The sequence below is a fragment of the Zootoca vivipara genome, chromosome 7 (assembly GCF_965207765.1).
Source record: "Zootoca vivipara chromosome 7, rZooViv2.hap1.1, whole genome shotgun sequence".
NCBI classification, from domain to species: Eukaryota; Metazoa; Chordata; class Lepidosauria; order Squamata; family Lacertidae; genus Zootoca; species Zootoca vivipara.
In genome coordinates, this window is record NC_142590.1 from 3,623,695 (window position 1) to 3,650,089 (window position 26,395).

At 44.5% G+C, this 26,395-nt stretch overlaps 1 protein-coding gene across 6 annotated transcripts in view; it reads left to right on the top strand.

The window, feature by feature from the left end:
• The window catches only part of SEC16B (SEC16 homolog B, endoplasmic reticulum export factor), a 49,430-nt gene extending 44,384 nt beyond the window's left edge, over positions 1 to 5,046 (top strand). For all 6 annotated transcript variants that reach the window (XM_035122580.3, XM_088673673.1, XM_088673672.1 and 3 more), the window contains 4 exons: positions 353 to 464; positions 684 to 748; positions 1,806 to 1,889; positions 3,202 to 5,046. In XM_035122580.3, coding sequence (XP_034978471.1) covers positions 353 to 464; positions 684 to 748; positions 1,806 to 1,889; positions 3,202 to 3,273 — 333 coding nt within the window. In that variant the 3' untranslated portion in view covers positions 3,274 to 5,046. The remainder of the gene's footprint in view (positions 1 to 352; positions 465 to 683; positions 749 to 1,805; positions 1,890 to 3,201) is intronic.
• The last annotated feature ends 21,349 nt before the right edge of the window (positions 5,047 to 26,395 follow it).

The following is a 26,395-nucleotide window of genomic DNA, read 5'->3' on the forward strand; positions in this document are numbered from 1 at the left end:
TGCAGCCATGTGGCCTGTCATAAGTTTCCTCGATGGTGGTCAAAAAATAATGATCCGCTCCTCTAACAGCAAGCTCAGTTGGCGATTGCCAACAGGGTTGCAGGCAAATGAAGAAACCAGAGGGAGGTATCAGCATGTTTGGGAGTACTACAAGTTTGTGAAAGTACACAACAAAAGTTAGGGAACCCCCTCCCCCCCAAAAAAGGGAAGTACAGGAGCTAGTACTGAGGGATCATTTTAAAAAATGCATTTAAAAAGAAGTAGTGGGGGAATCTGTTGGGATCCTAACAAAGGTAAACTGCGGGTAAATTATACTTTGCTCCATCACTGATATATTATTTCCTTTCTGCAGCAGCAACATTCCCTTCCTCCTGTGAATGAGACGAGGCCTGCAGTACTTCCTCCTCCAGGTGTTCCTCACCTGCCGCCCACAGGTGGCAACCCTCTCCCCCAAAGCTCTCTTGGTAAGTATCTTTCTGTGTTTGTTGCGGAATCTGTTCCTGACAGGTGGTAATAAAGCCTGTTTGTTTATGAACCTTGCTGTGGCCCATAGGAGCCCCGCAAAGTAACTCTGGAGGATACGCCAGTCTTTTGTAGAAGCTTTTGTGGGGAGTGGTAAAAGGCAAAGGGGGCTGCCCCCTTGGACAAACTGAAATAATCTCATTGCACTTTTTTCGTCACAGGGGCCAAAACTCCACTAGGCCACAGCAGTGGGGAAGGCTCCATGTTTCCAGATGCCGGAGGCCAGGTGAGAGAAAGCAGGGGGGAAATAACATGTTCCTTGTGAGGAGAGGCCTCAACTTTGGAAAACTGCTCCTCTGGATCCGTGTTGGCAGAAGTGCAAATCCAGCTGCTTTGAGAGCATTTCTCCAAATATAATGCCCTGCATTTCTTTTTCTTTTTTCAAATGATTTTTGTTATTTTCTCAGATATAAACATAAAAATAAACTTAAAAGGTAAAGGTAAAGGGACCCCTGACCATTAGGTCCAGTCGTGACCGACTCTGGGGTTGCAGCGCTCATCTTGCTTTACTGGCCGAGGGAGCCGGCGTATAGCTTCCAGGTCATGTGGCCAGCATGACAAAGCCGCTTCTGGCAAACCAGAGCAGCACATAGAAACGCCGTTTACCTTCCCGCTGTAGCGGTTCCTATTTATCTACTTGCATTTTGACGTGCTTTCGGACTGCTAGGTTGGCAGGAGCTGGGACCAAGCAATGGGAGCTCACCCCGTCACAGGGATTCGAACCACTGACCTTCTGATCAGCAAGCCTTAGGCTCAGTGGTTTAACCCACAGCGCCACCTGGGTCCCTAAAAAAATAAACTTATCACATACAAAATAACATATACAGACCATCACCAAACAATTATTTGTACATTCCCACTCCCAACTACCTTCATACACTCTGATGGTTCTGCCGAACTCTACTTCTCCTTCTCTTCCCACCCATTTGGTTTTATAGCTTCTATTCTTAAATCATACACTTTCCTTCTCTTTTATTTCCATAATTTTTCTTTTCTGTCCACATCTTAGATATCACACTATATTTACTGTTGTAGGTATTATGTCAAGCCTGTAAGTGTCTTTAATGATTTACAGTGCATTTCTAGATATTCCACAAATTTACTCCACTCTTTTTGAGGTTTCTGATCTCTTTGCTCCCTTAATTTCCCAGTCAACTTGGCCAATTCTACTAATGCCCTGCATTTCAGGTGGTTCTGCTGCCCCTTCCCCCCCCCCCCCCAGGCAAGGGATCCTGGCATCTTCGCTGGCTTTCACACCTTGGCTCTTCTGCTTCATGTTTCAGGCTACTTTCTCCCCACATTGCATCCCTGATCATGTGCCTCCACCGCCAAGAGGAGGGGCAGTTCCACTTTACCGTCCTGCTGAGGTATGGCTTCTGTGCATGTGCGTTCCTACAATGTTGTAGTGTAGAGAGTAGTGTAGCGTAGAGAGCCAGTGTGGTGTAGTGGTTAAGAGCAGTGGACTTGTAATCTGGTGAACTGGGTTCGATTCCCTGCTCCTCCACATGCAGCTGCTGGGTGACCTTGGGCTAGTCACACTTCTTTGAAGTCTCTCAGCCCCACTCACCTCACAGAGTGTTTGTTGTGGGGGAGGAAGGGAAAGGAGAATGTTAGCCGCTTTGAGACTCCTTCGGGTAGTGATAAAGCGGATATCAAATCCAAACTCTTCTTCTCTTCTTCTTCTGTTGTATACAAATAAACTCTAGTAATGATGGCAACAACCGCAGCAGCAGCAATGTAAGAATTGTTTTCTTGGGTGAGGCCAGGCATCCCTCCTTCTTCAGCCTTCTGCAACCTGGTGTCCTCCCCATGTCTTGGACCATGGGTAGGCAAACTAAGGCCTGGGGGCTGGATTCGGCCCAATTGCCTTCTCAATCCGGCCCGCGGACGGTCCAGGAATAAGCATGTTTTTACATGAGTAGAATGTGTCCTTTTATTTAAAATGCATCTCTGGGTTATTTGTGGGGCCTGCCTGGTGTTTTTACATGAGTAGAATGTGTCCTTTTATTTAAAACGCATCTCTGGGTTATTTGTGGGGCCTGCCTGGTGTTTTTACATGAGTAGAATGTGTCCTTTTATTTAAAACGCATCTCTGGGTTATTTGTGGGGCCTGCCTGGTGTTTTTGCATGAGTAGAATGTGTGCTTTTATTTAAAATGCATCTCTGGGTTATTTGTGGGGCATAGGAATTCATTCATTTTTGTTTCCAAAATAGTCCGCCCCCCGCCCCCAAGGTCTGAGGGACAGTGGATGCTGAAAAAGTCTGCTGAACCCTGTTTGCACTATCAAGTTCCTTGAGAGCTTGGCTCGTAGTCAGGGGTGATAAGGGATTCAGTCTGGTTTGGGCTGGTTTCATGGACAGTTACCATATTGCAAGAGTCCTTTGTCAAAAGCTCTGATGCAGGTGCCTTGTTCCACTGGTTTGAGTGTAGAGCTGTGCTCAAGGCTGGCCCTGCCATCGTGCCTACTGTAGAGGGAGAGCTAAGACTACCTGAGAGGGTGCGTGTCTAAAATTCTGTTAAGCATCTCAAAATCCATGCCTATAAAATGCATGAAAATGCAGGCTTTGTATCCAAATGGGTTGCATGTGCAAGTGTTTATTTATCTTCCATGTGCTTCTGGGCTGCATTATTTTTGAAGGGTTTGTGTTAGAAATTCAACATAATTATTTCTTTAACAGGTTACCACGCCAACGGCCTCAGGCACCGGCCCAAGGATTTTTCAGCGACGCTACCCACCTCATCCACAATAATACGTGTGTGTGTGTGTGTGTGTGTGTGTGTGTGTGTATTAACTACGAAGATGTTTCTGCCCTCTGGCAGATCAGAAACCATCCACTTGCCTGAAGATAACTAGTCCGATCTGATTTAGGCAGCTGGCTGCCACTTCCTTCACCTCATCCTCTAGTATTGCAGTTCTCTAGCCAAAGAGTATAAGCAAAAGTTTGAGGGTGTGAATGTGTACCTTTCCCCCTTTTTGATCAAAGTGTTGTTTAAGCAGGTGCTATTCAGGTGTAACTCTTTTCATGTGCAACAAGAACAAAACGAAGGCATCCCAGGTCAGCCCTGGGGAGGCCAGAAGTTAATGAAAAGGGAAATAAAGCCGAGAAGACTCCCACTTCCTTTTATAGGAATAGAATGGGACTTTCTCCCATGAAAGTGGGGTTAGGATTGCAAGCCAATTTTTCAAGGAGATGAGAAACTCTGGGAAAAGAAAGCGGAGTTGACTCTCTCCATGGCCAGGAGACATAGCCGCTCATGATCTAGTCATAAGGAAGAATAACTGAGGCTCCTTTTGGGGAATGGGGAACTTCTGCTCCTTTAGGATGGCTGCTGCCATACTTTCAGACCCACTTGACAGTGACATATATTCAGTGTGAATGAATCTTACAAGACATGCAGCTGATCTCTGTGGATATTTCCTTAGAAGTAAGTCCGATGAGGCTTGCTCCCATGAAAGTGTGGGTGCTGAGGCTGCAATCCTACATATACTTACTCGGGACAAAAGCCATTGAACAGTATAGAACTTACTTCTAAGTAAATATGCATAGGATCACACTTTGGGGGTTGCAATTCTATGATCCTTTACTTGGGTGCAAACCACTGGAATCAGTGGAACTTAATTTGGAGCAAATGTTCCTAGGGTTGGACGTACTGCAGGCAGGAGGCTGAACCCCTAAAAGAGCTTAATCACTTGGGAATAAGTCCATTTACGTGTGAATTAAGAGTACACGGACTCGTGTAAAATGATCAGGCTGCAAAAGCTACATTTGGTTGGATGTTATTCCCACTGCCCAATGAATGACTGTGATCCTAAAAAACAGAATAATAGTAAGAAGCCCGTGAGCTGGGAGGAGGCGAAGATGGGAGAAGATTCTGAAGGCCTTTTCTATAAAGAGATGAGATGGTGTCTCCCGAGTCTCCTTTCTGCCCGGTTGAAGTGCTGCTGTCTGAGGACTTGCTGGTCTGTGAGAACTGCTATGAACACACACATGGAGAGGGCTTTGTATTGTGGTGGAACTCATCTTTCTCAGCACTTCTCCAAAACCTCAGTCACCGAGAAGCCTAGCCAACCCAGCATGCCTGAAAAAGGAAGACCTACACGGACCAACTCAGCAGCAACTACAGAACAACGTTACTTGGAGTGGCTTTAGAAGAACTTGAGAAGAGAGCCCTGCTGAATCCGACCAAAGGCTCATCTGCTCCAGCATCCTATTCTTGCAGCTGCCAACCACGTGTGGATGGAAAGCCTGCAAGCAGGGTGCAAGCACAACAGAAATCTTGCAGGGAAAAGTAGGGAAATTTCCACTGTCCATAGAGTTATTTGTAGGATCTCAATAGCCCATGTGACGTATCTCTTTGTCATGTCTGGACTTTAGGGAGTATAGTATATTAGACTACTGGGTTGGCCTTTAACCCTGTGTTATCACCCTTCTTTGTTTTTCCAATACAAATCAGTTGATGCTGCAAGTTATTGTCCCTTTCCCCCCACATTTAAATAAAAAAACAGTTTTGAAATTGAAATCCAGGCTTGTGTGTGTGTGTGTGTTGGTGTGCGTGTGCAGAATTGCCTTGTGAACACTAGTAGACCCCCAGGACCCCAACCTTTCTTTCTGCCAGTGAAGAGGTAAGAAATGTAGCCCTCCCCTGCAACTGATGGATCTCAGATGACACAGATTAGGCCAGGCACCCCCAAACTGCGGCCCTCCAGATGTTTTGGCCTACAACTCCCATGATCCCTAGCCAACAGGACCAGTGGTTGGGGAAGATGGGAATTGTAGTCCAAAACATCTTGAGGGCCGAAGTTTGGGGATGCCTGATAGGCCTTGCATGATTGGCTACTTCAGGGCTGCACCTGTAGGCCAATCAGGTTGCGGATTCACTTCTGCCAGCAGCCTGATTGGCTGCTCCTGCAGGCCAATCAGGTTGCTGACCTGACTCGCTTCATCCAAGAGCCTGATTGGTTGTTCCTGCAGGCCAATCAGGGTGCTGATTCACTTCCACCCCTGAGCCTTCAGATGTTTTCTAAAAGTTATTCTTAGGCTTTAGTTCACACATGAGAATACTTGGTTTTTTTATAGGCTGTTGTTGTTTACAAACATGAGTAATCATAAATTTGTTGAGGGTGAACTTCCTACGCCATGCATGGCACCTCCGAGGACCTGTTCATCTGCTGCATCTAGCTATGCATGGCAAGGGGAAATTTTCACTTGGAAGTTTTCTGGCCACGAGCATAAACCTTGCCTATTTGGGTGAGACTAAGGCATATCAAACAAAGGACTCCATTCTGAGATGTAGTCCGCCAGGTACCCCTGGAAGCTCACAAGCAAGGCATGGAGCGGAAGGCTTTCCCTTATTCCTTTGTTCTCTCCTATTGTTTTATGAGCAATTTGTATGGAAATGGCATACAACATAGAAACCAGCCAAATTATAAACAAATAGTTGTGGTTTTTTGTGTGCCAAGTACCTTTTATAGTTATTTGTTTTTTGGGTGGATGGACTAAAAGAGATTACAGAAGTATCTTTTTGGTTTTGTGGGCATTTTTAAAATGAACCAATCAATACACTGTAGAGGTATCCCTAGAAAACTAACCTGCAGAATTTTGGGATAGCTGCAGGAATTATGGGGTTAGGATAAATTGGGGAGTGGCGGACAGCTTCTGGGTTGTGTTCTACTCAGCTGGCAAATGATGACAAACAAAGGGGAAAGCTCATTTGGCAGAAGTGGATGCGTGGAAAAAAGCCCAAAAAATGGTGAGGAGGGGGGAGACATACAGAGTTAGTACTTTGTTTTACTATTTGGCTATTTTAAAAGTTTACTCGCTCATTGATCCTCAGTTGTGTTGTTGGCCCTAATTGTTTTTTGTTTATTGCTTTGGTGGTGCTGAAAAGCATCACATGTCAGCAGTAATTGCTCAAAGGGTTTGTGAAGCTTTCTTTCTTAACTTTTCCTTTCGAGAAAAACAATTCACTTTGGCTGTAGCTGCATGAATTAATGCTGTACTAGAAGAAGCAAACAGAATGATTATTGCAAAATGCATAAGAAAAAGAAAAATGAAAACAAGTCATTTATTTAAAGAAAGCATTTCTATGGCAAAAGTACATACGATACATTCACATTTTCCAAAGAAACACCTTTGCGTTAACAAAAAAAATCTATTTCTTATAAAGATGCTGTAAGGGGGAGGGCTTATAGGGGACAGCCCCCCCTCATCAGGTCGAGTTCTTCACAGAGCAGCTAGTCCAGTAGCGGATAAGATTACAGGAATCAGGAAGTAGAGAGGGAGGAGAGAGGCTCTGATAGCTTGAGAGAGCCTCAACACCATGTAGAGAAGGAAGCAGCTGGGGAGGAAATGACGGAATTGGCGCATGGCACCCCAAAGGGCAAGGGGGAGGCACTTTGGGGTTCCCAAGCTGTTATGTTGGGCGTGAAACAGAAAGAAGCCATTGCGAGGTTCTGACTTGGACTAAGCAGATATGTTTTCCAGACTCTTTGCACTGTAAATAATATGCACAATAAAGACACCTTAAAGACAAGGAGGTGTGGAGTGTTGTTACTCAAGAGTAGCCGCAAGAACCTCTGACAGATGCTCTTATAAAGATTGCTCAGTTTAAGTAAGAAACATTAAAATATTAAACATTAAAACATATTTTCAGTGAAATCCACATTTCAGGTAATAATACAAAGTAACGGGTGGCGCTGTGGTCTAAACCACTTGGGCTTGCCAATCAGAAGGTCGGCGGTTGGAATCCCCGCGACGGGCTGAGCGCCCGTTGCTCGGTCCCAGCTCCTGCCCACCTGGCAGTTTGAAATCATGCCAAAAAAGTGCAAGTAGATAAACAGGTACTGCTCTGGCGGCAAGGTAAATGGTGTTTCTGTGTGCTGCTCTGGTTTTGCCAGAAGCGTCTTAATCATGCTGGCCACATGACCCAGAAAAATTGTCTGCGGACAAATGTTGGCTCCCTCAGCCAGTAAAGCAAGATGAACGCGCAACCCCAGAGTCGTTCGCGACTGGACTTAACTGTCAGGGGTCCCTTTACCTTTTTAAACTGTCCTTAGAATTTCCAGCTTCTTTTCAATGGAGAAAAGCCTGCATTTTTTTCTTATTCTGTGTGAGAAATAAATGGAAAACATGATAAGCAAGATGAACTGAGGACAACAGTTAAGATGACTAAATAAAACCTGTGTAATTTACAATGACCTTGGTTTTCTTTACAAAGTTGCTTTAGTACCATCAAGCGCCACTATCCCCCTAATCATGTTGTGCAGTTTGAGAGCTGTGTAGGTAGCAGACAGGGTTAGAAAAATAACAATGCATGGCAATGGTTGCCGTCATCACCTCAATAAAACAGAGTTCAAGGGACAGCACATTTCATCAGACATGACAGCAGAACAAGTTGTGCAATTACAATGGCCCGGTTCAGAGAGTTGCAAGTTTGGTTTGTTAACTTTTCACTGCTGCTGAAATCTGTACCACTAAATATCGCCAATACAGTACCACCAGGAAGCGCGATGAAGTATTAGGGAGAGGCGAGAGGGCCATAGCCATGCTTGCTACACCCATGATGATGGACGTGGCATGGGAGAGGTAGGGGGAGGAGGGTGTTTGGGGCCCTCAGTGGACCCTTGGAGGGCCCTTCCATTCCCAGCCAGGTTCCCCTTCCTAGAAGAGGTGGGTTGTTATCCACCCACCTTTTCCAGTAAGCAGAACCGGGCTGGAACCTCATCTAGTCATGTATGACCCATGAATTTGGTTCATTTGGCTGCATCAGAAACTGGAATACACTTGGCGGCCCAGAATGGCTATTGGAAATTTGCTTCTATGGATGTTGCGTGGCGTACTTCATGAACACAATCCAGTCGTGTGTGGCTGGCACAGTTGGATAGCTTGATCATTGTGTTCCGGGGCTGTTTTTCCAGAAGACTGTTTGTGGCCCAGAATGGAAATCGGAACGTGGATTCTGTGGGTGCTTTGACGCTTATTGCAGCAGTGCCATCCAGTCAGGTGTGTCTTGTGCATTTGGTTTGGTTAGGTCAGAAGTTGCCGTTCCATCCTGTTCTGCATGTGAAGTTGTTAATAAAAGTATAACATTGAAATGAGTTGAATTATATGACATTGTCCTAAAGTTTTTCTAATACTTTTTCTGTTCTTGGCATAGTTTATATCACAAAATGGCCATTCTTAACAGAAACTCTTCAAACACAATGGATAAATATTTTCTAGCGGAATGCAATATGTAGCAGGGCATAGGAGTCATTTGCACAATATTAGCACGTTTTTAATTGGGATGCAACTGTTTGTTTGTGAAGTGAAGACATGATCATTTCTCTGGGTTTCGTAGAGCTTGATTGCTGGCTTCCTCCTGGCTGCTGAGATTTGCGGGTTAAACCAATCAGTCAGGGATGGAGAATAAAACCAGTGGAGCATGTGATTGATTTAGGCAGAAGAAGGTTTTGTAAGTAGCTGGCAAGAATAAACTTGGAGAATTTAAAACCACATTGCCAATGCTTCCCGTTTTCCTTTGCCTTGAATCCCACCCTTTACTGAGTACTCTTGAGAAGCCCCCACCCTCCCATGCCATATTTTGCTTTCAGATATCATCATCATCATCATCATCATTTAGTGTATTTATATCCTGTCTTTCTCCCAAATTGGGATTTCCCCACCACATCTCTGGCTCGATCCTTAGCTGTTTCCCCAGGACAGTGATTGCAGTCAATAGATCCATTGAAGTTATTGAGACTTGTAGATTTGGGAAGTCAATTAGGGGGGAGACCATAAAGAAGGCTGATCGCCGAAGAATTGATGCTTTTGAATTATGGTGCTGGAGGAGACTCTTGAGAGTCCCATGGACTGCAAGAAGATCAAACCTATCCATTCTTAAGGAAATCAGCCCTGAGTGCTCCCTGGAAGGACAGATCGTGAAGCTGAGGCTCCAATACTTTGGCCACCTCATGAGAAGAGAAGACTCCCTGGAAAAGACCCTGATGTTGGGAAAGATGGAGGGCACAAGGAGAAGGGGACGACAGAGGACGAGATGGCTGGACAGTGTTCTCGAAGCTACATGAGTCTGACCAAACTGCGGGAGGCAGTGGAAGACAGGAGTGCCTGTCATGCTCTGGTCCACGGGGTCACGAAGAGTTGGAGAGCGGAGTACTTATTATGAGCTTTCCTCTGACTGTTTTGGCAATATGAAATTTGTGAAAATGAGAACAATTGGGAATGCCAAAAACTTCCCAGCAACAACATTGGCTACAGCCATGGTACATTAAAAGCAATAAAAATAATTGCCCATGTTCTGCCCCATTTCCGGGAGGGCCGGGCTACCTAGTGTTCCTAATCATTCATCATGTTCTTCAAGGGCCCCTAATTGGAATAAATTGAAAGATATGAATACATTTACTGAAAATAGATGTAAAAATTGCACCCCCATAGGATCTTCCACCTTCTCTCCATGGAGGAGGTGCAACTCTGCTTGTTTATCAATATGCATTATTGAAATAGTATGGGGCAATCTATCTTGGATGTCATGAACCCTCAAGAGAGCGGGACACTTAGTATGAGCTTTCCTCTGACTGTTTTGGCAATATGAAATTTGTGAAAATGAGAACAATAAAGTAACTTGAGGTAATAACTTCTACCTTTGTATACAAGTTTTTTGAGAATACCGAGGAAGCTGTGGTGTGAGAAACTGGCCTTGGAGGGCCTCTAGAAACTTGATGGTCACTTGCGCTGGGAAGTCCCCATAGAGGTGGGTCAGGGCCAAGGCAGGAAACAGCAGTTGGAGGAATGCCCTGTCCTGAATTGAAGCCCCTTGCAGCCAAACCGTGAGATACTGCCGGGGTCTTAATGGTCAGAACAGAAACCTAGATGTCAGAGATAATATTTTAGCCATTTCCCCGGACATAATAGCAGGTGAGTGTGCAGAAAGAAGTGTGTGGTGGTGGTTTCTCTCTCTCTCTCTCTCTCTCTCTCTATCTATCTATCTCTATCTCTCTCTCTCTCTCTCCTACCTGAGAACCCTTTTCTAATCTCCATTGGTACGCTCCGGACATAGATATATTGCCTCCATAAGAACTAGGCTTCCAATGTCCCAGTGAGCTGCGTTTAAAGCTTACAGCTAATTAGGAACCCTGCTAAACAAGCAAGGTGGTTGGCCTGACTCTCTTAACATCTCTTAATCTATGCTGATAGTAGGAGGTCCTGGGGGGGAGGAGAAGCCTTTCGCCTGGTAGCTGAGCAGCACTTGATTCCAGTGGATAAAAATTATGGATCACCGGGGCCTTCGCTGATGTAAGTAAGTACTCCATTGCATTATTGATGTGGTACAAATTGAAACTGTGCAGCTTGCAGAAATGCAACACAATGGGCATTTTGCAGCTGCAGGGGGTAGGGAAAAACGGAATTTAGTAGAGTGGGTCCTCTCTTACACCAAATAAGGGGAGGGAAACGAGTCTACTTTTAGCGGTTTTCTTTTTAATCTTAGACTAGGAGCTGTGTCCCTTTGTGCTTTGCTCTTGCCAGCCTACCCCTGCACATTAATTCACTGCAGCTTCCCCTTCCTACCCCATTAAACTACTAAGCTTCCTTTTCACCTTCTGTCAAATTATGAAACCGAGAACCCTCCTATTCTGCAGTCCTGTTTATTTCCCCACTTTCATGTCCATCTCCTATCCCCATGCCCCTGCTCCCTCCTTTTTAAGTGACTGTTTTAACCAACAACGGAAGTTTGAATAAAGGAGGGATTTGGAGAAGAAGGGTGATTTTAAGCACTGGCAGAGATTCGAACCAGTGTGGCATGATGGTTAGAGTGCAGAACTATGACCTGGGAGACCAGGGTTCGAATCCCCACTCAACCATGGAGCTTCCTGGGTGACCTTGGGCCAGTCACCATCTCTTAGCCCAGGGGTCAACAGACTTTTTCAGCAGGGGGCCAGTCCACTGACCCTCAGACCTTGTGGGGGGCTGAACTATATTTTGGAAAAAAAATGAACGAATTCCTATGCCCCACAAATAACCCAGAGATGCATTTTAAATAAAAGGACACATTCTACTCATGTGAAAACACACTGATTCCTGGACCGTCCGCAGGCCGGATTGAGAAAGCAATTGGGCCAGATCCAGTCCCCAGGCCTAAGTTTGCCTACCCATGTCTTAGCCTAACTTACCTCACAGGTTTATTATAAGGATGAAATGGGGAGGAGGAGAAACATTTACACCACTTTGAGCTCCTTGAAAGATAAAGTTGGTGTATAAAGTTGGGATGACTCTGAGGGAGCAGAAAGTTGTGGTTTAAAATGAGGTTTGAGTACAGTGAGAAAGAACTTTAGAAATGCTCTGTTGTGTTAGGTTTTAGCGTTGGCAGAGATGGGTACAAAACAGAAACTATTTCTTCTTGTTAAAACTTTTTATTTTAAAGCCACCAGGGTTCCTCCCTTCCAGTCTAGTCAGACCTCTCCTGATGTTTAATTTAAGCCACCCCTTTTCCCCACTCAGCATTCCTTTCATGGTACGGCCACTTGTATTATATAAGGCAAGCTGTCTTCTCTTTTGCTGTCCTATCTTGCCTTGACTTAATGCAAATGATGTAGCTCTACAAAGCCTTCCATGGGGGCTGTGCAATGGCACTCTTACATTTTAATTCTATGCAAGGTATGTGCGAGGGTCCGTAGCTCAGGGATAGAACATGTGGTTTCTACACTTAAAACCCCAAATTTGAAAAATAGCAGCACCCCTAGTTAAAGGCATCTAAGACCTTTCTGATGCAGCCCCTGAAATGCTAGCTAGATAATATAAGGAAGCTTCTTTTAAGAAAAATCCCATTCAAACTACATAGTTTGAGTTTATTGAACCTAATGTTCCCTTAAAGACAATTTACTGTGTTTTATATTTATTTATGGAAAACGGGTTACTCAAATCTGCTTATTTACTCAGAATGCGGGTGTTGCTGTGGTCTAAACCACTGAGCCACTTGGGCTTGCCGATTGGAAGGTCGGCGGTTCGAATCCCCACGACGGGGTGAGCTCCCGTTGCTCGGTCCTGCTCCTGCCAACCTAGCAGTTTGAAAGCACATAAAAGTGGAAGTAGATAAATAGTTTCCATGCACTGCTCTGGTTTCGCCAGAAGCGGCTTAGTCATGCTGGCCGTGACTGGACTTAACTGTCAGGGGTCCTTTACCTTTTTTTTTTTACACTGAATTTAGTGGGACTTACACACAAGTAAGTGATGACAAGCTGGTCATCACAAACACTCTTTTCCAACAACACAAGAGACGACTCTACACATGGATATCACCAAAAGGGCAGCATTGAAATCAGATTGATTATATTCTCTGCAGCCAAAGATGGAGAAGCTCTATACAGTCAGCAAAAACAAGACCTGGAGCTGACTGTAACTCAGATCATCAGCTTCTTATAGCAAAATTCCAGCTTAAACTAAAGAAAGTAGGAAAAACCACTGGGCCAGTAAGATACATTCTAAATCAAATCCCTTATGAATACACAGTGGAAGTGAGGAACAGGTTTAAGGATTTAAATTTGGTGGACAGAGTGCCACCTCATGAGAAGAGAAGAATCCTTGGAAAAGACCCTGATGTTGGGAAAGATTGAGGGCACTAGGAGAAGGGGATGACAGAGGACAAGATGGTTGGACAGTGTTCTCGAAGCTACAAACATGAGTTTGACCAAACTGCGGGAGGCAGTGCAAGACAGGAGTGCCTGGCGTGCTATGGTCCATGGGGTCACAAAGAGTCGGACATGACTAAACGACTAAACAACAAAACAACAACAACAACAACAACAACAACAACACACAAGTAAGTGGTGTGCACATGACTGCAGCTTTCATTCTAGTGTGTTGAAAAAGAACTTAGGACACTGATATATCGGTCGTTTCAAACTGCAACTAGGGGGTGGGCAACCTCAGTCCTGGGGAGGCCAAATGCAGCCCTCCAGCCCTCTTTCTCTAGTCTAGGCCTTGTGACTCTGCAAGCCACATTTCTCACTGGCGCTGCTATGTGCCTTCCTTGAGTGCTTTTGCCTGGCTGGATTGGGTCCTTCAAGCGCTATTAAAACCTCTAGTTTGTCTTAATGGAGAGAAATGTGGGAGAGAAGTGTGTGTAGAAATCTCTGACTTGTGTGTGGCTGGAATATGGCCTAGTGTTTAGAGGTAAAAGTCACACCTGCTACCCTACCCACCTTTGCCTCTCACCATGTGCATCACTCGCATGTGGTCCCAGACAGGCTGTCCATGAGGACGTGCAGCCCCCAGGCTAGAAAGAAAAGGTTCCCCACTCCTGGCACAGCCCATTCAAAGGGATGTGCCGCCCATAACCCTTTGCAAAAGGCCTGGCGGGGGCAAATATTCCAAGGGTGTGTGTGGAGGAGAAGGAGGGAGTTTGGAGGAAGGTGGTGGGGCTGGCAATGGCAAGAGAGTGACAGTTCGACAAAAGAGGCTGAAGGCATAAAACGGGGTAAGTCGGTTGCCTATTCATTATTTACTATGTTCTTCAAACACATCCCTCCTCAGAGCATAACGGGGCAGCTGAAGCTGTGAGAGAAAAAGACTGCAGGGCTCCTGGAAAGCGTTACCCTTGAGGAGGAGAAAGCCTCGCTGTAATAGCCCTTTCAAGGACCATTCAGACGAGACCCTGCCCATCTCTTCGTCCAACACAAGGTGTCTCTCTTTGCTTTAGAAGACAGCTCAGCTGCCCATTGGGAAAAGTGGATAGGCCTAAGTGTTTGCAAAACAAAAACCAGAAGGTGATACAACGTTGGCTCCGGGGGGGCATACAGCATATACCCCCCCTCCAAATGAAGATCATAGAACAGGGGTCGGCAAACTTTTTCAGCCATGGGCTGGTCCACTTTCCCTCAGACCATGTGGTGGGCCGGAATTTTTTTTTTGGGGGGGGGGGGACAAATTCCTTTGCCCCATAAATAACCCAGAGATGCATTTTAAATAAAAGGACACATTCTACTCATGTAAAAATGCACTGATTCCCAGACCGTCCGTGGGCCGGATTAAAATGGCGATTGGGCCGCATCCGGCCCCCAGGCCTTAAGTTGCCTACCCCTGGCATAGAACATTATTTAGACATAGTAAAGGTAAAGGTAAAGGGACCCCTGACCATTAGGTCCAGTCGTGACCGACTCTGGGGTTGCATGCTCATCTCGCATTATTGGCCGAGGGAGCCGGCGTATAGCTTCCAGGTCATGTGGCCAGCATGACAAAGCCGCTTCTGGCAAACCAGAGCAGCACACGGAAATGCCATTTACCTTCCCGCTGTAGCGGTTCCTATTTATCTACTTGCATTTTGACGTGCTTTCGAACTGCTAGCTTGGCAGGAGCTGGGACCAAGCAACGGGAGCTCACCCCGTCACAGGGATTCGAACCGCCGACCTTCTGATCAGCAAGCCCTAGGCTCATTGGTTTAACCACAGCACCACCTGGGTCCCTGGAAGTATTTAGACATACTTCCCACCAAAAGACAATGCCTGAAGGTTCAAATGTTTCTGCTGGTCTGCCTCACCATCGGACAGAGAACTGATGATCAGATGCCTTCCATCTAAACTGGAAAGTTACCATAGTGGTTTTGCGTGTGCATTTTCCTGGAATCCAAAATCTCACGAGGACCAGTGTGAAGGTAATGCTTGTTGCACAAAAATGTTTATTGTGTGGGGCTCCATGTGACGGGCATCACGTTTGACCAAGATCACTGAAGTGTCTGCATATCAACACGCTAGCATGGCGTGCTCCCAGGTCTAGGATTCCAGGCATAGATTCTGGAATCGGATTCAAATGTTACGTTGACCATATGCAACCCTGCAGTTCTGTAGTCAATATTAGGAAGGATAGGCTAAGGTGGGGCTACCTTTGAAGGTGACCCGGAAACTGCAATTAATCCAGAATGCGGCAGCTAGACTGGTGACTGGGAGCGGCCACTGAGACCACATAACCCTGGTCCTAAGAGACCTACATTGGCTCCCAGTACGTTTCCGAGCACAGTTCAAAGTGTTGGTGCTGACCTTGAAAGCAAACGGCCTCGGTCCTATATACCTGAAGGAGCATCTCCACCCCCATTGTTGAGCCCGGACACTGAGATCCAGCGCCGAGGGCCTTTTGGCGGTTCCCTCGTTGCGAGAAGCCAAGTTGCAGGGAACCAGGCAGAGGGCCTTTCTCGGTAGTGGCGCCCTGTGGAACGCCCTTCCATCGGAGGTCAGGGAGATGAACAACTACCTAACATTTAGAAAACACCTAAAGGCAGCCCTGTTTAGGGAAGTTTTTGATCTGTGATATTTTAATGTATTTTTGTATTTGTTGGAAGCTGCCCAGAGTGGCGGGGGAAGCCCAGCCAGATGGGCGTGGTATAAATAATAAATAATAAGGATAGGGAAGCACACCATAAAAAGCTGTGCAGTCTGAAATACCAGTCAGCCCTGAAGCATATCCTTGTGTTTCAGGCCACACTTTCCCCACCCCCTCTTGGGATTTCTTGGATCACTGGCCAGTTCCATGAGTCACTACTGGTATACACCATCACACCAATCTTCCCCAACCTGGTGCCTTCCAAATGTTTTGGGCTGCCACACCCATCTGCCCCAGTAAGCAAGCTGGGGTTCATGACAGTTGTGCTTTCACACAGTTGTATCCTTTCCTCCTTGCCCCCTAAACCTGCCCCCCCCCCCCCCGTGCATTCAATGAGATCAGCCGTCTGTAACCGCTGATCAATCTCTCTTCGGCACACTTCCGTATCTTACCTGCTGCAATTTGCTGTTGACTTTTAGTAGGATCTTCTTAATCTAAGAGGCTATAAAATTCTCCTTAAGAGCTCACCACTGACCGTTATGATAAGCAAAGGCAGCCTCCCAAAAAACCGAATTGTTGTATCGAGTCAGTGCTCTTTGCAAGAGCTTGTGTGCAAATTTAAAATGAGCAAGCAGGGCCGTCTTAAGCATATCTGGCGCCGTGGTTCAAAGATCCCTCTGGCACCCCCCCTTTCCCAGAGTTGCTCTCCTCCCGCGGAGGCTTGGGAGGCAAGCTGCACGCCCGCCAGCCATATGGTTGATGGGGTGCAGCTGGCGGGCGTGCAGGGAAAAGGGAGGCCGCCGGCAAAGCTTCACAGCTCCCCCACTCGCTGGGGCACCCCTGAGAGGCTGACGCCCTGGTGCAATGCACCAGCAAGCCCAGTAGGAAAGATGGCTCTGTGAGCAAGACAGAAGACTGATATTCAAATCCTAAATCGGCCATGACGATAACTACCTCTCAACCTATCTTCCTTCCTCACAGGGTTATTCTGATGATAAAATGGGGAGGAAACAGGCATGCCACCTTGAACTCTGGGTGCAAGTTGAGATACAAATGTGATAGAAGAAATCTTGTCTCCACAATCTTGAGTGAGGACAATAGTGTTATAAAATCATATTGGGGGGGTTGCAGGACACCATTATTAATGAACAGAGAGGGGTAACCACAGCTTGACAGCTACGGCTACCCAGAGTCCTTCGCACCACCATTTCGCCGCCACAGCTTGGCTCTCCTTCCCTCCACAGACCCGCACCCCCTCCGCAGGGATTAACATATTCAAACACCTCCTAAAATCCAACATAAACTCTGCATTTCCCCTTCGCCTAAGGACAAGCATATGCAACCCTTGCCTAGACATCTGCATTTCCCCTTCGCCTAAGGACAAGCATATGCAACCCTCGCCTAGACAATTATCACAGACAATTATCATAAACTCCACCAAGTAACGCAGCCCATTTTTATACAGCCTTACCATTTTATACAAACCTTATACAAACTTGCTATGAACTTTTACCTTCTCGTGATTATATGCTTGCTTCTTGTGATTATATGTCTGCTGGCCTTATGTGCCTTAAATGTGAGAAACCCCTTATATCCCTTGAAAGGCGTCCCTCCCTATATGCCTAAGAACCTAACCACAACCTCAGTATTACTCTTGATTAATTAGACTAGTGTTCCTCTGTATTAGAAAATAGGTTTGTTAGTATCTCTTTGTATTAGAAAACCACTGTTTTATATTTTAGAACTGTATACGTCAGGATGTATTAGAAATGTTTTCCATACTTATTTTCTGTGCAACCCTTCTCTGACCCCAAGCCCCCCTGAAACCTCCCCATCACCGTCCCATACCCAACGAAGGAAGACACGGACAATAGAAAGATTAGCTTGACAACTTTATTCAAATAAATTGCCATCCTCAACGTAGCCCACCCTTCCATGGCCTGGAGGAAAACACTGCCGGGCGGACTTCCACCCCATGGAAATCGCCAGGAACTGCCCCACCTCTGCACCCATCTTGACTGATTGCCCTTCCTGCCAAACAACAGGGAGCACCATCAACGACAGGAGAAGAGAGATTGACATCTCTCCATCTGAAAGGAAGAGTCATCTCCGCACCCCGTCGCCCTTGTCTCCCCCTCCCTCCTAGTCCAGAGATTTCCATGCATGAACAGGAGGGTATATAGGGGGACTTCACCATTTCCCGGGGTTCCTTCCTTCTTGCCAGAGGCAGGGACCCTACAGCTGTAGTTTTGCATTCTGCAATAAAGGGATCAGTTTGTTTTTCCTGACAGCATTGTGTGGTCTCTGTCATTTTCCCGGCGGAGCTGAACTTAGTGCAAATTTTGGAGCTTCCGACCCGCGTCTGTCCTTCTTAAAAGGCAACGCATTTTGGGGTACATTTTTTCATAACAATATGGCGAGCCAGGGCAGGAGACTCCGTTTAGCCGTACTCTTGGGGCGCCGTGGTTGGGGAGCCCAAGCGCACCCAGCCATTTGCAGGGGGGATCCCCTTCCCCGACTGTCCCTGGAGTTCTGGCCTAACTGGGATCCTTAGCGGGACCACACAGGGAAAACAAACAGGATCCAGACGGCCGTGGGGGTTGATTTTACAAGATTTTTCTTCTCCTGATTGTTGCGAGGTGACCAAGCTTCAGGAAAAGAAGGCAGCGCGCTGCGACGTGAGTATCAATAGGGAAATTGGCTTTTCGGGGTGGGAATTGTCACAGCAATCAAACTCTTTCCTATTTTTCATAGCCAAAAAAACCCAAAGCCCGTCGGAGTCTGCCCAGGCTGGAAGGTTTTGCGGCTGCCCTTTTCCTCCCCAAGGCTTGTTGTCCGTCGGAGTTTTGCCCAGATAGCGAGCCTTGGCAACTCTCCCTTCTCTCGCTTAGCTATCCCGGGTGAAGACGCCCCTCTGCCATGGCGACCTTTTGTTAGGTATGACCCATGACCAGAGATTGCAAGTGCGCCCGTTCCCTTTTCCTACTTTTCATTCCTCAGGTCCGATCTGGCATTGCGTAGGCAAGCGTTCAGTAGGACCTGAGTCTAGAGAGCAAGAGGCAGGGAGATTGCTGTGGCACTATTAAATTGTGGGTGGGAATAAGAGTCCTCCTCGGAGTGTGCCCACTTTCCTAGAACGTTTTCCTAAGGAGACTTTCCAAACCCCATTTTTCCCTTAGAGAGCCCTTTAGCAAACCTTCCCAAGCCCACTTTCCTATCGGAGTCGGTCCACTTTCCTATCGGAGTCTGTCCACTTTCCTTAGACGTGCCCCACGTTCCCAAGGAGTCCCCAGAACCCCGAGAGACCCCACAGCCCCGTCGGAGACTGCCCAGGGCTAGAACTTGCGCAAGTGCCCCTTCGGAGACTGACCAGGGCAAAAATGGGTGCACCCCTGTCCAAAGAGACAACTCTGCAGGCTTCAGGGGAGAAAGAAGCCCAAGGAGAGCTTACTTCCCGTCTGAACTCTGATAAACGCCTCCAATTGTATTTAAGAAATGTTTCAGGGTCTAAAAAAAAAACAAAAGGAAAAACCAAAACAAAATGCAAGCTTGCTTAAATAATTTTTATGTAAGGGCTTGATCAACCCAAAAACATGGCAAATATTAAAAAGAGTGGAAGTAGTGTGTAAAGGTTTGTTTTAAAGAGGCTGTAGAAGGGTTTTTTTTCTCTCTCCAAAAGTATAAAGAGGTGTGTGTGTGTGTACCTACCCATTTTTCAACAGAAAAGAGGGGCAGGATGGAAGAAAATAAAGAGTTGTAACTTTGAAAATGCTTGCTCAATGCTTTGAAAAAAATTTCGAAACTTGAAAATATTCACTTCATAAACTCCAGCTATAAGTGGATAAGAGATGTACTCAATGTTTAGAAATGTTGTGGGGTTGTGTTTAGATTGGCCACAACATCCATAGACTGCCTTCTTAAGTGTGCATAGTTAAAACTGCCAACTTGTTTTAAATTTCTAGTATAAAGAAACCATGTTGAACCAATCAATCTTAAACATGATAAATATGAGAATGAGGTGTGCAAATGTTGTTATTGAGAGAGGCTACAAAGGGGAGTCTTTCTCCAAGTGACTAGAGGAATATTGACTAAAGGAAAATTGAACAGCTATTCCTATAAAGGTGATTTGTTTGTCAAAAGTAGAGCTTCCATAGCCAGGAATTGTCTATCTGAGTCTAGTTTTAACTTTGATTGTGTTGGACAGAAGGGTTATTGTCGGGCTCCTGATATCAGTCTCTTAAGGAAAAAAACTCATCTGCTAAAGGGTTCTGTATAAAGTTGGTATTTTCATTCAAATCTTGTGAATCCTGTATCTTAGAGGGTTAGACTAAATGACCTCAGGGTCCCTTCTAACTTCCATTTTAGAGCTATGTGAAAGGCAATGTGTCTGATGTGGTGATGGGTTGAAATTCAGCCCAGCTCTGCTTTCTGGCAAGGAAAGATTATTGGTTTTCAGAGTTGGAACAAGAGTGTCATTGTTGTTATGGAGTGATTATATAAGTTTTTATCACTTTCTCTATTAAGGTTTAAAGTTTAAGCACATATGAAAGTCTTGAACATTTCCCAATCTTTATCCAATCTTAAGATTTGCTAAAGGCTTCTATATAACGTTGGTACTTTTAATCTTCCCCTTCCTTATTTTTCCCTTAGTACACACGTGTGCTTCCGTGATAGGGCATAGCCCGTGTTTCCTTCCCAGTCAGGCATCTGTACTCAAATGTATGTGTATCCTAAGGGCGGTGATAGTGTTGAGATCCCCATATTTCAGAAGGGGTGGACTAGATTACTCAAGCACTGAAAAGTGAGTTTAAACTCTGGTGGCTTAGTGAAATGGCCTGAATTCAGTCAAGCTTTACTCTTTGGTGGAGAAGGATGGAAAGACAGATTTTTAAAGTTTGGCATGAAGAGTTTGAGGTGCCACTTAGAAAGAGGTAGAGATGGTATATCATACATTGGAAATGAATGTCTGGTGTTTCCCCCCCCCCCACCATATTGTCAGCTATTTTTTAACTGCAAAACTCCACCCAACAGTTCAAGCACATACAAATTCATAATCAAGCAGAATGAGCCTTGACCATCCCTGTACATAAAGGCCAGAAGAATTAGTCTGGAAGATGGTGAGGCTGAGATGAGTGAGAATGTTGAATATCATTAAGTCTGCTCTGGCCATATCACCCATAGATAAGGGGGCAGAGAATTTAGTCTGCCATGGCTGTAATAAATTAATTAAAAACAAACGAAAACATTTGCAATTACGAATTCACCCCGAACCCTGTAGATAAAGGGGGCAAATCAAGATTTATTTTGCCTGGGGTATGAGATGTTTATATAGTACAGTAAACATGGCTAATTAGTGCCATGACTTCATTAAGGAGTTTAATTTGACCAAACTTTTATTGCAGCTTTCTTGTGAAAGTATTGGGTTGGGTTGTCTGTGAAAACATTGGGTTGTCTGGATGTTGAAGTTTTATATATTTAAAGTTTAAGATTTATAAGCCTGCTTCCTAAGCAGCAAGGAACAGGAAGTAAGAGGTGTCAGAAATATCTCAGGACACAAAAGCTATAGAAATGGATTTAAACTGACCAAAATTAATTTAATTTGACCACTTTTTGTTGCTGGTTTGGTGGAAGTGTAAATTGTTGGGTTTCTGTGTAAAATCTAACCTATTCACCCTTCCCTTCCTCTATTCAAATGGTAATTTAGCCAACACCAGCAACACTTTCAAGTGGTACAATGGATTTCTGAATCATGAACTTTGTACATGCACAGAGGCTATGCCAGCTTGAAGAGAAAAATAGAGAGAAAAAGGAGGTTAAAAACAAAACAAAACAAAAACAGCAACCAAATGCTGAAGTGCCTGTGCCATGCAGGGGAAAATTTGTTTAAATTTCCTTATGTGTCTTTGACTCCAGGGGGTCACTTGAGAAAACAAAAGGGTCAAGTGTTGGACCATCATTCCAAATCTAATATGCAAAATTCTTTCCAGAGGTAAATATCTCAGCACTCCCACTTTGAGTTCATCGCTTGAGTACTTTCATCGCTTGAGTACTTTTTGTTGCTGTTTGTTTCCCCTTTCAACAGGATACTGATTGTGATTTTAGTCAAGGGCTTAGAAAAAAAACTCCAGACTATGCAAACCAAGGGTCTGCTCCCCCTTTCCAATGGGTATTCAGGAAGCACCTTCAGATACTTATCTCGCATTTGCATTTCACCCCAAGCATTAACTCCTGCATAACCTCCCCCCTTGCAAAGTTCCAACCTAACATGCAAAAATTATTCTCACAGCTTTCCCAGGAAGAACATTTCTAAAGGATATGTGAACCTTTAAGAAGACTAAACTCCAGTAACAAGTGTTTATTTTTTCCTTTCTCCCACAACAAAAAAAAAAGGGGGGGGGAGTGAAGTGATACAAACAGTAATTTCCTTTTTCCTCTTTTATTATTTCTCTTTGGCTTTGACGCTTCTCTTTAGCTTACAAATAATCTGCTTCCATTTATTAAATCAGTTTTTCCATTATGTCTATTAAATTAATCTAACCATACTTGTACAACTTTAGATTGCTACTCTTTATTTTCATTTGAGATGCTCATTATTAGAAATTGTGTGTTTTAGCATTTATTTATTTATTTTGGTTCCTCATATGTCAGTGTTTTGTTTTGTTATATTTTGGGGCATGTCCATCAGTCCATCACGTGGAATGCCAATATTAACCTGTATGGTCTTTATAATGTCTTCATATTATTTGATAATAATTTTTTTTAAATCTGAGATTTTTGTGTCAAGTCCTTCTTAAAAAAAAAAATTGCTGTTTGAGTGGTAATCTAAATATCATTTTGTTTTTATTTATGCATTTTTTCTATTTCTACTTTTTCTTCCTGTACATACGAATGTAGCATCTAAGTCATTCTTTCCTGTAAATAATAATAGTAATAATAATCCCTTTCAAACAGGATACGCGAACCTCAAAGAGAATTCAGAACCACACATGGAAAATGTTAATAACTTATCAATTGTGTCCTAATTAACAAAATTGTTGTCCTCCACAGCCAAACTAGGTGAAGTAAATTAAACAGACTGAGTAGACAATAACAGCAGTAATTAAATATGAATGATAATAATAATATTTAAATTAATAAAATGCTTAACTATGATCACATATTATTTGCAGCTTCCCAAGAAGAACTTTATAGAATATTTTCCCCTTTATTATTATTATTATTTAACTAATTATATCTTCAGGCCCCAACCCCCCTACAGGCCTATTTTCAAAAGGATGTTTTACAGGAAATCAAATGCTAATACCATCCCCTCACCACCTTACCAACCTGCCAATGCATCACAGTGGCCACAACAATTTATTCCCATAAAAGACTTGAGAAACTAAGTACTTGAATTATGAAGGGCATTTTATCTCTTAGCTATAATGTTTCAGCAAGGTTTAGAAGTGCTGTTAACTTCCTCCCAGTGACTCAAAGGCAGACAAGAAAAGCCCTTGTGCCCAAGGTTGGAAATACATGCAAAAGCAGCAAGAATTATCTCAAGTTCACCCAATTGCCTCAAGATATACAAATGGTGTAGACTTAACAATGTGAAGGTTTTATGCATTATGTGTTATTATGTAGGAATGCTGAAATGTGTCAAATGGGACGGACAAGGGGGGGGGAATGAGTTACAAGGATATTTCTTTTTTTATTTTAGACTGTGCCCTCAAGATTGTGCAACTGATATATAATTATGTTTTATGTTACGTGATATTCTGCAGAAACCTTGACCTATGTCTGACAAGTATATGTTATTTCCACAAAGGGGGGGGGCATTTTTGTGTGTAATTGCTTTCATGTTTTATGTATAGTAAGTTATTGTATAGTGTAACATTCCTTATGCACCCAATGGTGGTATTATTCCTTATACGCCCAATGGAGGACTCATGTTTTCTAAAAGATCAGGCTATTGCATAGTCCATTGTTGAGATTTAGATCAATTTATGACCACATTTCCTTATCTCACCTGGCACTTTGTAGTGTGCCAGCCTTCTTTTTACCAAGAAGCAGTTTCAGGATTCATGAAACCAGCAGATACAAGAAGGTGTATATGCCTTGATTTACCTGGAATGATTCCTTATAGAATTAAATTGACCAATTTGGACATGTGCCCTTTTCAGAATGGTTTTTATGGGGCTGTATAAATTATAATTGGGTCAGTTCTAATTGGGCAAGTGAATCCAAGGTGCAAGTAGCTTTCTCCCTTTAAGAGTAACTGAGCAACTCCCTACTACAGTGCAAGACCAGAGCCTATAATAAAAAATCCCATAGAAAGCCCAAGGCAAAGGCATCTCTCTCATGACATGTCCAAACCTGTGGCAGCTATGGTGAGTGCCAGGTGACATGGTCGATATGAAAGCCCTAAGGGGATTCACCAGGGATTGTTGCTGCTGTGCCATGATGGAGGTGTGAGACCAGAGGAGAGCTAGCTTTGACACCTGACAACACACAAAAAGGTAAAAACAAACAAACAAACTACGCTTTCCAGTCAATATTGGTGGATCTTCTGGTAAATGTAAAGCATAGACCACTTGTTTTTCCCATAAGTGCTAGAATACTGCTGCATACAGTGAAATGGAGAATGCGTCACTGTCGATTATATGAGGCAATGATTGGTTGTTACACAACAATATTGCCTCAGAGAGGGGACACTGTTATAAAATCATATTGGGGGGGTTGCAGGACACCATTATTAATGAACAGAGAGGGGTAACCACAGCTTGACAGCTACGGCTACCCAGAGTCCTTCGCACCACCATTTCGCCGCCACAGCTTGGCTCTCCTTCCCTCCACAGACCCGCACCCCCTCCGCAGGGATTAACATATTCAAACACCTCCTAAAATCCAACATAAACTCTGCATTTCCCCTTCGCCTAAGGACAAGCATATGCAACCCTTGCCTAGACATCTGCATTTCCCCTTCGCCTAAGGACAAGCATATGCAACCCTCGCCTAGACAATTATCACAGACAATTATCATAAACTCCACCAAGTAACGCAGCCCATTTTTATACAGCCTTACCATTTTATACAAACCTTATACAAACTTGCTATGAACTTTTACCTTCTCGTGATTATATGCTTGCTTCTTGTGATTATATGTCTGCTGGCCTTATGTGCCTTAAATGTGAGAAACCCCTTATATCCCTTGAAAGGCGTCCCTCCCTATATGCCTAAGAACCTAACCACAACCTCAGTATTACTCTTGATTAATTAGACTAGTGTTCCTCTGTATTAGAAAATAGGTTTGTTAGTATCTCTTTGTATTAGAAAACCACTGTTTTATATTTTAGAACTGTATACGTCAGGATGTATTAGAAATGTTTTCCATACTTATTTTCTGTGCAACCCTTCTCTGACCCCAAGCCCCCCTGAAACCTCCCCATCACCGTCCCATACCCAACGAAGGAAGACACGGACAATAGAAAGATTAGCTTGACAACTTTATTCAAATAAATTGCCATCCTCAACGTAGCCCACCCTTCCATGGCCTGGAGGAAAACACTGCCGGGCGGACTTCCACCCCATGGAAATCGCCAGGAACTGCCCCACCTCTGCACCCATCTTGACTGATTGCCCTTCCTGCCAAACAACAGGGAGCACCATCAACGACAGGAGAAGAGAGATTGACATCTCTCCATCTGAAAGGAAGAGTCATCTCCGCACCCCGTCGCCCTTGTCTCCCCCTCCCTCCTAGTCCAGAGATTTCCATGCATGAACAGGAGGGTATATAGGGGGACTTCACCATTTCCCGGGGTTCCTTCCTTCTTGCCAGAGGCAGGGACCCTACAGCTGTAGTTTTGCATTCTGCAATAAAGGGATCAGTTTGTTTTTCCTGACAGCATTGTGTGGTCTCTGTCATTTTCCCGGCGGAGCTGAACTTAGTGCAAATTTTGGAGCTTCCGACCCGCGTCTGTCCTTCTTAAAAGGCAACGCATTTTGGGGTACATTTTTTCATAACAATAGCAACACAAATCACAGCTTGGATGCATGCTCATTATAAACCAGGTAACATCAGCACTGTGGCATTGAAAGAACTCTGATTCCACCTTAACAATCCTGGCTTCTACCTAATAATCCTGGGAACTGTAGTTTGTTCAGGGTGCTGAGAGTTCTTAGGAGACCCCTCAGAGAGCTGCGGCTCTCAGCATTCTCAAGAGACTACAGTTTCTGGAATTCTTTAGGGGGAACCATGACTGTTAACATGGGGTAGGAATGCTTTAATGTATGGTTTGGATGTGACCTCAGTTCACATTTGCAGTGTTGCTATGGTAACTTCTCCCAACATCATTATCTGAGGGAGAGGGGAGAATAAAAGGGGGGATGAGCCACGTGAAAATCAGCTTGATAATGCAAGATATTCCTGAGTGGGTAGAAGTGTTGACTGTGTGTGCAGCTCATTGTCTTCAAGGAAACTTGGGTAGTTTCTTTCTATACTTTTGGTGAACTTTGGTGTGTGGTGAATTTAGAAATCAAATGTAATGGTTAGTCCATCCTTCATTCTAATACTGTCAGATTTGTCACC